The 11846-nt window shown below is 43.7% G+C and overlaps 1 protein-coding gene across 4 annotated transcripts in view; it reads right to left on the bottom strand.

Moving 5' to 3' along the window:
* Positions 1 to 11846, bottom strand: part of AOAH (acyloxyacyl hydrolase) — a 156732-nt gene that overhangs the window by 14732 nt on the left and 130154 nt on the right. For all 4 annotated transcript variants that reach the window (XM_081800267.1, XM_081800269.1, XM_081800268.1 and 1 more), the window contains 3 exons: positions 11199 to 11235; positions 10374 to 10448; positions 2424 to 2596 (listed from right to left, as the gene is read on the bottom strand). In XM_081800267.1, coding sequence (XP_081656393.1) covers positions 2424 to 2596; positions 10374 to 10448; positions 11199 to 11235 — 285 coding nt within the window. The remainder of the gene's footprint in view (positions 1 to 2423; positions 2597 to 10373; positions 10449 to 11198; positions 11236 to 11846) is intronic.

Raw genomic sequence — 11846 nt, 5'->3', positions numbered from 1 at the left:
TTTTTTTTTTTTTCAAAACAAGGGTTGTTTATATAGAACAAACTCATTCTACCTGTTCGTTCTTCCTCTTTTATGCTGCAAAATGCTAGTGCCCGATCAGTGGTTGGTGAAAGGCCATTTGAGGACAAGGCAAAGCCTAAAGCAAAGTTTCTCAACCTTGGCTCTATTGATATTCTTAGTTGTGGGGGGCTGTCCTGTGCATTATAGGATGTTTAGGAGAATCCCACTAGATATTAATAACACCCCTTCTCCAGTTGCGATAATGAGTAGGGGTGACATGAAAACCACTGGCCTAGAGAATCCACCAAAGTGATTGATGGGTCTCCCCAATTACCTTCTTTCCCTCCCTTGCTCCCTTCCAAATTGTATGGTGTTGTTATTACCTACTGTGGTTGAGTCAAGTGAATTGTGTGGCATATCCGAGAGAACTTATGGAGTTATCTAACCAGAGTTCATGGAAAGAAAATGGGATTTGAAGTCAGAAAACCCAAAGTCAAGTCCCCACTGATGTGATAGAGTAAAATGGAAGCACATCTCTCTTGTCCTCAACTTCCTTTCCCCAAGCATTTCTTAGTATGGGGCAAATCTAGGAATCTGAAAACATTTGTTGGGGGAACCGAAATTTTCAACCCCAAAGGCTCAAAGAGACATTCTTGGCCCATGTGGTTGTGCTTTATGTGTTCAAGGAAGCCCAGAATGGAGACATGTTCTCTGTGTGACCGTGTTACTATTTCTAAGGGTCACGGTCAAAGCTGTGGGAACAGAAAGAATATGCTTTCCTCTTGAGAGGCTGGACAATGTTTTGCTGGGATGATAATGATATTTGTGGTGCACTTGGTAACTGAAGAGGAAAAATGACTTCAGTCTTATTGGTGGGAAGCCTAGAAAGCGGGTATTTACTCTTGTGCCCCTGGTGAAGGGACCAGAGTCTTTTGAGAACTGGTTAAAGGGAACCTGCTCTTTTCGTGTGTTAGGAGGGGTGGGGGTTGGCTTAAACAGGGACTACAGGAGGAGAAGAGGAGACTGGAAAGGTACAGAGAAGTTATTAATGCAAGGAAAAGCGCTCTACCCCCACCCCCTGAGGTAGACACTGAGGAAGGAGTTTTAGGTTTTTCCCTTTGAATTGCTCATCTGACTCATTAGAAACTGCTTGGATCTCCAGAACACTTTCGCAGCGGTCGGTCTAAGGAGGAGGCTATGGCAATACTAGGGAAGGGGCGACCTCTTTAAGGAGAGACTGGCAAGGGGTTGTTGATATGAGGCTGAGGGGAGGGTATCTAGGCTCTCATTGTAGATGCCTGTCAGAGAGGTCTGAGGCCAGCACTTCCTATCCCCCTTCCCTGCTTAATTTTTTTAGTCACACTGGCATACTCCTGGAATACAAGCCTACACTGGCAGGGATTTTTGATTATTGTGTTCACTGATGGTTATGCGGTTCCTAGAACAGTGCCTGGCACCTAATAAATATTTTTTGAAAGGACATTCTCCCCCAAACACGGAGAGAGAGAGCCCTACTATACCCAGATTACATATACAATAAGCTATGCAACATTTGGAGCCTTGGGCTTTTCATCTATAAAACGAAATTAACAAAAATATCATTAATTGGATTAACAGGATTGTTTTAAGGATCAGCATGGCCAGCCCTTCCTGATGTGAATTACTATTACTTTTACAATGTTCAGAAGGCATCTGGAATGCTAGAGATGCTATTGAAAGTTTCTGGAGATCTTTAAAGCATTTCAGAGCCAAGGACTCCAACAGAGTGTAGAAGTAGGAAGCAAGCCCCCTGGAGCATGTGTTGTGTAGAATTTTAACTGCCACCAGGGTCCACAGAATTTCTTAGAATTCTGGCCACCAGGGGGCACTCACCATTGAGGTTTGGAGAAATCCTTCTCTTTGACTTGAGCTTCATCTGCTTATTCTAGATCTCACTTTTTGTTAAAGGAGTTTCCTGATTTAAATTCTTACCCTTCAATTTGTCCTAATTCTACATTAAAAATTTCTGCCCTTTCTGACTTTAGATCTGGTTCTGACCATCTTTGGATACTGGCCTTTAGATCCGTACCTCAGGGCTCTTGCCTTCACCAGCTCTGACCTATACACCATGGTGGCATTTTAGGTGTATTCCTATATGGTTTGAACTACATATATTCGAACTATGTATAACTGACATTGCTAAAGAGTAAAAGTATCGGGGTGCCTGGGTGGCTCAGACGGTTAAGCGTCTGCCTTCGCCTCAGGTCATGATCCTGGGATCCTGGAATTGAGTCCCACATCGGGCTCCCAGCTCAGTGGGGAGTCTGTTTCTCCTCTCCCTCTGCCTTCCCCCTGCTCGTGCTCTCTCTCCCTGTATCTCTCTGTTTCAAATGAATAAATAAAATCTTTTAAAAAAAGGAGTAAAAGTATCTTCAAACTAATACCGAGAGGATAATATCTGTTGTGCAAATTATCCCAGAGAAATGTTCCATCTGGTAAGCCGTATAAAATAACATGACTGCCATTTGGCAGGTGGGAATTTAGATACTTCAGAGTCCGCATGATATTGGAGTATAATTTCTCGGGAGTGGTCATTGCTGCGACTGGGTCAACTTTCCTGTTGGTGAAAGAAACAGAAAATATCTTAGTAGATAAGGATAAATGCATACACATACATTAACACCTCTACCTCTCCTCCCCCTGCCCCATACACACAATGTAGTAGTTATTGGTGTTATTTGCAAAATATGTTAAGCTTCCTGACTCTTCTTGTGGTTGGGTGGGCCATGGGACTGATGTAGCCTATCAGTTGTGAGCAGAAGTGACATGTGTCACGTTTGTTGATATGAGAACCTCTAGAATGCTCTCTGCCATGAGTCTGGGCAGTGTTCTATATTGCAGCTGCTTCACTAATCTGAGTCCTGGAATAGAGTCCCACGGTGATCCCTGGGCAACAATATAGTATGAGTAAATGTTTGTTGCTTTATGCTACTAAGATTTGAGGCTGTTTGTTCCTGCAGCATGTCCTTACCTATCCTGACTGATACACACAGTTAATAGAATCAAAGGAGTCTGGTATTACTTATTCTTTGTTAGACCCTTTGAGACCTGTAACTTCGTCTTGAAACTTTTCACATATATCACAGTTAGGAAAATGCAACTTTACTGAGAAATAAAATGACAGTATGTATCCACACTACATCCTTCCTTTCTACATTGAATTTGAACTTACACACTTTTAGGAATACATTGAGTTAAGATACTAACCTGAATTAACCTGGGAGTAGATTGTAGAATTCTCTAAGATTTTCATCTACTCTTTAAACTGCCTTTTGTTAACCTAAATGGAATAATAAATTGTTTTCTATTTTGAGTCCTTAAAATCCCAAATTTACATAATGATCCTATAGTGGGTTGAATAGTTTCCCTCAGAATGTGACCTTATTTGGAAATAAGGTTTTTGCAAATGTAAAGATGAGGTCATACTGGGTTAGAGATGGCCCTAAATCAAAAAACAAGTGTCCTTCCAAGAAGAGAAGGTGTCACGCAGACACACACCCAGGAAAGAAAGCCATGTGAAGCTGGAAACAGAGACTGGAATTAGGTTGCTACAAACCGAGGAATTCTGAGGAATGCCAGGAGCCCCCCGGAAGCATAAAGGACAAGAGACAATTTTCCCCTAGACCTCTCAGAAAAAGCATAGCCCTGCTGACACCTTGAGTTTGGACTTCTAAGCTCCAAAACTGTGCGAGTTGTTTGAAGTCACCCAGTGTGTGGTGTTTTGTTAAGGCAGCTATGGGGAACTTAATACAGATTCCAAACCAGGAAAAGTAAGTCTACTACTCACAGGCTGGACCTGAGGCATAAGTGACATGGAAGGAAGGGACAGAAAGAAGCCCCCAGGGATGTCCACTATTATCGCCTTTTTTAAATTTAATTTTTCTTTTTTAAGATTTTATTTTTAAGTAGTCTCTGTACCCAACATGGGGCTTGAACTTACAACCCTGAGTCACATGCTCTACCTACTGAGGTAGCCAAGTGCCCCTCTACGGTTATCACTTCGAAGTGAGTTCCTAAATGGACATTGATGCTGCCATTTTGGAGGGAATTTTTCAAAATGTATCAACATTTGGGGCGCCTGGGTGGCTCAGTTGGTTAAGCATCTGACTCTTGATTTTGACTCAGGTCGTGATCTCAGGGTCATGAGATTGAGCCTGGAGTTGGGCTCCGCACACAGTGGGGAGTCTGCTTGAGATTCTTTCTCTCCCTCTGCCCCTCCCACTTGTGGGCACGAGCGGGTGCTCTCTCTCAAAAAAAAAAAAAAAAGTATCAACTTTTGAAGTTGGCTTAACTTTTGACCTTGAAATTTACAGTAGCATTTCCACAAATTTGCAAAGATGTACATACAAGTATTGCAACATTGTGCTAAATAGTGTAAAGTTAGAGAAAGCCAAAAAGCCTGGTTGTATAAATGTTAGTGCATCCATGAGGTAGAAGGCTATACGGGCACTAAAAAGAAAGAAGCTAACTAATACAGGTGATAGTTATACAACATTCTGAATTACTAAATGCCGCTGAATTGTTCACTTCAAAATGGTTAATTTTATATGATGTAAATTTTATCTCAATAAAATAAAAAAAATAAAAAAATATGAAGTAGTTTGTATGTATTAGCACGGAAAAGACTGCTAAAAAAGTATTGTTGATTGAAAAGAACAAATTACAGAGCAGTAAGCATACTATTATTTCATTTCAATGAATATTAATCAGCCTGTAAATTAGAATTTGCATAGAAAAAATCTGGATGCAAATACATTAAACTGTCTCCATTGGTTAGCTTGGAGCAGGCTGGTGGGGGCGCTGGTAGGGAGTGATTATGGGGAAACTCACTTCCTACACCCTGTATTATTTGAACTTTTCACAACAGATATTATTTTGTAATCAGAAAAATAATAAAAATAAAACAGATTCTCATATTATTTTTATTCTCTCTCAAGGAAGGGGGAAAAAAAACCGGACTCCACCTAAGCTTTAATGGAAGCAGAAAGCATTGTAGTTTTATGTCATTTGTCCCCCACCTATTTCACTTAGTCAAATAAAATCACTTTCTAAATTACTGCTATCCAGAGATGACAGGCTGGTCACGGATGCAAAGATCACTTTGGCTCATTTGTGACAAACAATATGTACCCATACGGAGGAGAAGGCAGAATAAGGCTGATGTTAGGGGTTACCAGTAAGGTCTTAACTGTGGGTGGTGTACATCCTTCTACACTATCTATTGGTTTGCTTAGGACTCTCCCAACCTGCCTGAAAAAAAGAAAAAGAAAAGAAAAGAAAGAAAGATGTCCTATTTTACAAAACCCCCCGCGTATAGAACAGAATGCTAAATTCATGTTTTTTGTTACCTTGGAAAAAATCATACTACTTTATGAGTAAAAATCTCCCTAACCTGAATAAAAAGCTCTCATAAGGATGGATATGAGAATAGGTTGCCTACCTACTAAGGACCGAAGGCTGGGTAGGGGCTTTGGCTTGACTTGCATATGTGCAGAAGTGCTAGAAGGATCCCAGTTTGTGAAGAGGATTCAGGCTGCCTTGTGGGTTTTCTCAGCCCAGGAGGACCCAGCCAGAGTAACCAGGTTTGATATTCACTGTGTGTGTGGGGTGACAGCAGGGGTGAAATGGAAGCAAGCCGGTGTCCGTACCCTATCTTCCATCATCGGTAAGGTGAGCGCATACTGCTTATTAACTTTTGCTTTGGCACTTCAGTTTTGTTTTGTTTTTTGCCTTTTCCTGCTGATACACTAGCGCTTTGGCACAAAGCAATTATGCTGAGCTATGACTCTCCAATCACATAAAGCCAAGATGAGTTAAGATGGAGAAAAGTCTCCCAAACTCCCTATTTAATGATTATTTTTTGGCTAGACATACAACCCTGATGGTAACAAATATTCTGAGCTAATTTGTGCTTTTGCAAGAGCACCCCATAACTGAAGCAAGCATAACCCAAATGGCTAATTACTAAGTGAAATCAAAATGGAAGCCTTGGTGTTGCTGGTGGAACATTCTCTAGTCATCTTTGCTCCATTATGCACAGCTACATTAAGTTACACATGTGCCTTATCAGTTAAACACTTTAATGTGCATAGCAAAATTAACTGATTCTTTTTTTTTTTTTTAAAGTAAGCTCTAGGCCCATCGTGGGGCTTGAACTTACAACCCCAAGATCAAGAGTCACATGTTTTACTGATTAAGCTAGACAGGCGCCCCCAAATTGACTGATTCTTAGTTCAGGCAAGGGCAAATGGGTCTAAGTGACAGGCTGTGGGTCAGCCCTTCTGGATGCCATAGAATGTGCCTTCTGACTTTGTCCCTGAAAAATTCTCAATGCCATTTTGATCTGTGTACTCCTTCTCCTCTGGTGGTTTTTGAGGAGACTCAGCACTAGTATTGTGGAGACCAGAGTCCCAGCGGTTTGGAAAACATCTCCTAGGCCTTCTCTGATGTCTGCTGCAGACTGAACGGGCTGAGCTAGAAGCGTCTAACCCTTTTGTGCCCACGTGTGCTGGAACCTGTGTGAGGTCCGCTTTGCCAGCCCAGCTTTGCCTGCGCACCCCAGTGCCCTACATCCCTCCGCACACCCTGGTGAGCTCACACCAGTCACTCAGACGGAGAGGTGAGGGGTTAGGGGTGCTGAGCTTACAGAGGGCAAGCCTGGGGGATGTGATGAGAGAGCACTGGCGTCCCGGGCTGGGATCTCACAGGCCAGGAGCATGCGGGGGGCCGAAGAGAAAGAGCCTCGCCCCTTGGGTGGCTCAGAGCCTGTCCTCGTCCTCAGGGATTGTGTCTGATCTTGAAAATGAGCCTCGTGACTTGGGTGCAGGGCCGGCTGTGATCCTTCCATTACCCTGGCAGCTATTTGAGCCAGATTTCACCTGGCTGAGGCCAGAGAGATGTGCCCCCTCTTAAGGAAGAAGGCAAACAGCCTCTGTGGAAAATATTTCCCAGAAGTAGAGCTGAAGGCCAGAGATGCGTCCCGACTGAGTGCTCAGCCCTCACTCAAGCTAGCATTTGGGTTCTCTCAGCAGCCAGGCAACCATAGGGAGCCCTTTCCTTCAGGCCAGCCAGCTGTAATCACATCACTGTCCTCCCCCCGGCCCCCCCCCCCCAGGAGGCTTCTTGACACAGACTGGGGAGGAGCTAGGGACGCACCGGGCCCACGTTACCCCATGCATAGAGGTCCTGGGTCCCTGAAAGTGGGGGTGACCTGGAACATGCTGGCTGGTTGGGAACCTCCTTATCCTTCCCTTGGCCACCCCTGCCTCAACTGAGGAGGCTGGGAGAAAGAACTCCTCTGGGCATTCCCTTCCCTGCTGGTTTTTCTACCACTTGATTGGATGGAATGGATTGTTTCCTGCCAGTGCAGTCTCCTTAGGGCCAGTGACCTATCAGCACATTGGCTGGTTTCCTCTTTTTTATTAAAAAAAATGTTTTTTAAATTTAAATTCAATTAATTAACATATGTTATTGGTTTCAGAGGTAGAGGTCAGTGATTCATCAGTCTTCCATAATACCCAGTGCTTATTACATCACGTGCCTCCCTTAATGTCCATCACCCAGTTACCCCTGCTGGTTTCCTCTTAATGCAGTGCTGATCGGCTGTCCTAGGGACATCGGAAGCATTGGCATTGCAGAAAAGAAATGCTTGGGTGCCGGGGGACACAGACAACCCTTGTAGGGTGGTCCTGGCTCTTTTCATTAGGTGAAAAATGTACAATTAATTTCGTCTAGGTCCACCATAAAAAAATGGAAGCATGTCAATATACGTGGCTAGTATTAGATGTTTTATAATTCTATCTCACTTCTGGCAATTTTGACATTCTTCTCAGGGATGTCATGTTGGGGGGTGGAGGAAGCGTTTATGGTTTGAGGCCCTTAAAGCCATTTCCCTTTCCCAGGCCGCCCCTGCTACTCATGGTTCTGCTGCTGTAGCTCACTCAAATTTGCCCTATTTCCAGGCATTTTTCTCCTTTTGTATCACAGACATTCCAGAGTTTTCAAGGGGAGTGATAGGAAAAGCCAGGGGAAGCTGGGTTAGCTTTGGCCAAACTGAGTAGAGTCACAGGGGAAAGCTGTGTTCGTCTATGTTACTTTTCTTCTTAAATTCCAGACATTAAAAAGCGATCTTCCAATCATGACCTTCATTCATTTAGCACGTATTTATTGAGTAACTGCGTGAGTTTGGAGAATTGAGAGAGAAGCACATGACTGCATTATTTCAGTAAATGCTAGCGTCATCATAAAAAAAGGAAAGAAAAAAGTCAAGCAAATATCCCCAAACTTGTTCCAGGATGGACTTATTATGCAACTCGTTGCTGGCTTGAGCTTTTTATGAGATCGCTTTGCTCATTTTGGGTTGTCTACTCCACCTTGCCGTGCTCGCAGATGGGGAGGTATAGCTGCCATCTGTCTGTATTTTTCTAACCCTGCCACAGGACATTGCGAAGTGGGCACTGCAGGGACATCCCACGCTGCCAACCCCGTTCTTTCCCCCACATGCTCGCTGCTCCTCTGCCCAGATCCCTGGCGGGGGGAGAGACTGGCACACGTCTCTGGCTGATGTCTGCCTGCCCTTTGGCTCCTTGGAAAAGGAAAAGCAAGCCTGGGCTGGAAGGGCCTCTGAGTAAGCAGGTTCTGCTGGAAAATGCAGTTGCAGGGGTTTGGGCTCTTGGAGTCAAAGCCTCTTTCTGCAGGTGTCCTGGGCTCACTATCCCCAGTTTGCTCTGTGTCCCCTCTGGGGGAACATGATCCAGAGGCTGGAGGGGCATTGGCTGATGTCACATAGGTTCATTCTGTTTTGTGATGGGGCTGGGGCTGAAGCTCAGTGCTTCTCCTTCCCTAAGCTCCTTGCGGTCAGGCACTGTGGGCTCTTTGCCATTATGTCCCAGAGCCTGGCACAGCATTTGACACATCACAGGTGGTCAATACATATGTTTAAAAAAGTGATTGCCTAAAAGAAAGCGGTTAAGGCAGGTGTGGACTATGGAAAGAGCACAGAACTTCATCGGAGAACCTGGTCTGCCTCTCAACCTTGCTACTCATAGCAACATAAGCGAGTTCCTTAACCTTGCCGAACCCGTTTCTTCATCTATAAAATAGGGGCAATCATGCTTTCCTCTTAAGGCTGCTGTGGGGATGAGATGATCTAGGGAGTGGTGTGACTCTTGGTTCATGGAGAGTTTGGGGGGTGTTTGCTATTTACCAGCGAGTTCCATGTGGCTCATCACAGAAGTTGGGACTTGGGACCCCAGGGTGGGGCCTTGGGAGCCTTGGGGTTCTGGGGAGGGTGGTAAACCAGCCCAGGGGGTGCCAAGGCAGGGTCTAGCACATCAGCATCTCTTCATCGCAGCATGGTATTTCCTGACCTGCATTCACTTCACTAATTAGGTCTACACCTCCTTCACTGTGAGAGTTCCAGGGCTCTCCTACCTCACGGAGGTGTTGGTGAGAGCAAACACACTTTACTAATATTGAACTGGGTTTTTAACACAGGCTTAGAAAGCTTGGTGAGTGAAAGCAAGGGACGGGCAGTGAGTAGGATGACCTACTTCTAGTATCTCTTGGTTTGGAGGCCGGCTCTGCCATTAATCAATTAATCAGGCAAGTCACATAATCTCTCTTGGCTTTACTTTTCTGTTTTCTAAAATGGTGGATGGGTGGCTACTGGGGAGTTGTTCTAGATCTGATCTCACCTTTTTTTTTTTCTTTCTTTCTTTTTGGCCACAATCACAGGACAGATGGAATTCACATGTGCAGCATATTCTTAGGGGTACACACAATTTTTGAGAAACCTTCCAAAATGTTATGGGAGACTAAGGCATTCAACATTTTGCAATCACTACCAATATTAGCCGGTTAGCAAAACTGTTTTCATACTATGGGCCATGGACATAAGTAGGACTGGCTGTAAATTATACACAGTTTGTTTGCGAATGCTCTGAGTCTACGCTGTCTCTACCACATCAGAATGTGAGTGAGGAACCTATTCTTATGGGGTAGCTATAATTCGGCTTTATTTTACTTAAAAGGCCACAATATTCAGTCTTGGATTCTTGGCTAGAAGCAGCATATATCTTGTGATACAACTGAGAACTTGTATTGTGACATACCCATTTGTTGGGAATCAGAGCAGAGAATTAATGGATCAGATATTTTTTAAAGGGTCTTTCAGCTTTATGCGTTGGTTCTATCAATTTCATATGCTTCTAGGACTTGCTAAGACAGAGAAATTCAACTCAACAGCAGGCTAGTGTAACACAGTGGAGTGGAGAAGAGAAGAGGGGGACCCCAGAGTCCAAGCATTTTCAAAACCTTCTTTCTCCATAACTCACCCTTTGCAGACATCATTTCCAATCATGGCGTATATGACGATGGCTGGATGGTCCAACAGTTGGTTCCTAGACAAACTGAGAAGCCAGAGATGGACTCTGAATGGCAAGCCCTCAGAAACTGAACTTCGTCACAGCCAATGTCATAGCCTAGGCCCGTGAAAGGATCTTTGTGTGTCTCCCACTTTGGTAACTTTTTGCTATTTTTCTTTCATTTCAGAATCACTCTTCCCATTTCCCCCTTCTTCTGTATAATCTGTAAATTACTTCCCCATGAGGGAAAGACCACATAAATGCATAGAATTGAAAAGAGTGGATTGAAGTCTCCAGGAGGCGCACACGGTACCATCTTCTTAGGATTTTTCACAGTGTTTGTCCTCAAGTGTTACTGGCTTCCTTCTGTCCAGATTTGTAGGACATCCTGATGGCTGAGCTCCTGTATTGAACTTTCAAAATTCCAGGGTTTCCCAAGGTTTCCATTCTGGGCACCCAGGGCCTTGTTTCTGAATTTTAAGCTCAAAATGAGCACATTAAGTAGGAAAATGAAATAAAATTTTTTTTTTGCCCTTTTTCAGCTACTTTGGCTAGACTTAAGTTTGACCCCCTTTGTATGCATTTTTATGATCCTTCTTCAAGGACATATGCAAATTAATCACTTCCTATGTCCACTGGCCCAAGAAGTGATAATGTTCCAGTGTTTGGGAGTGACTAGCAAGGTATTGGTGCTCAGTACAAGTGATTACCGGGTGAAAACAGAGGGTTTCCCTTCTTTCTTCACAATGAGAAATCCAATCTAAAAACAACTTCATATATCCCTCTTTCACTTACGTTTCTAGAAATCTCTCCAGGTTTTGGGAAGATGCACCTGAATAATTAAAATTAAGAAAATAATTAAAGTTAGTGAGTTCAATTCAACACTATCAGTGTGATAATCTGATTGACTGAAATCATGGAGAAGCCTTACTGTGCAGCCAGAGGTCGTCCACACCATCACAGGGACGGTAATGACTTCATCCTAGAACTCTCCTTAATGGGTTTTCTGTTTACTTGGCATTATGTTAACATTATCCTAAATTCTTTGGATATTCAGGTCTCAAGATATTTCCTAAGCATGAATGAGTAAACTTTCTAGTAGACGCAAGAAAATGATATACATCTATCTCCAAAAGGAGACTACCCCAAAGATTAAGGAATTGGGTGAGGGATGAGAAGAAGTAAAAAGGATTCTTTGAGAACCACCTATCCCCCTAGAAAGCCCTATTTAATCACCTGCTGGTATCCCTGCTCACTCCTGAGGCTCCTCCTGGTTGGCTGGCCTGTGCAAGGTTCAGATTGTACAGGGCCTAGATTTCAACTCCTATCATGACATGAATGACCATCCTCACTCTACCCCTGTTACCGCCTGTAATGTATCTCTTCCATGAAAATTGTATTCACTGAATACTCATTTTACTGTAGACACTCGGTGAGGCACTT

The sequence above is a fragment of the Leptonychotes weddellii genome, chromosome 12 (assembly GCF_054177405.1).
Source record: "Leptonychotes weddellii isolate Sample4059 chromosome 12, ASM5417740v2, whole genome shotgun sequence".
NCBI classification, from domain to species: Eukaryota; Metazoa; Chordata; class Mammalia; order Carnivora; family Phocidae; genus Leptonychotes; species Leptonychotes weddellii.
This window is presented reverse-complemented; position numbering and strand designations above follow the sequence as displayed.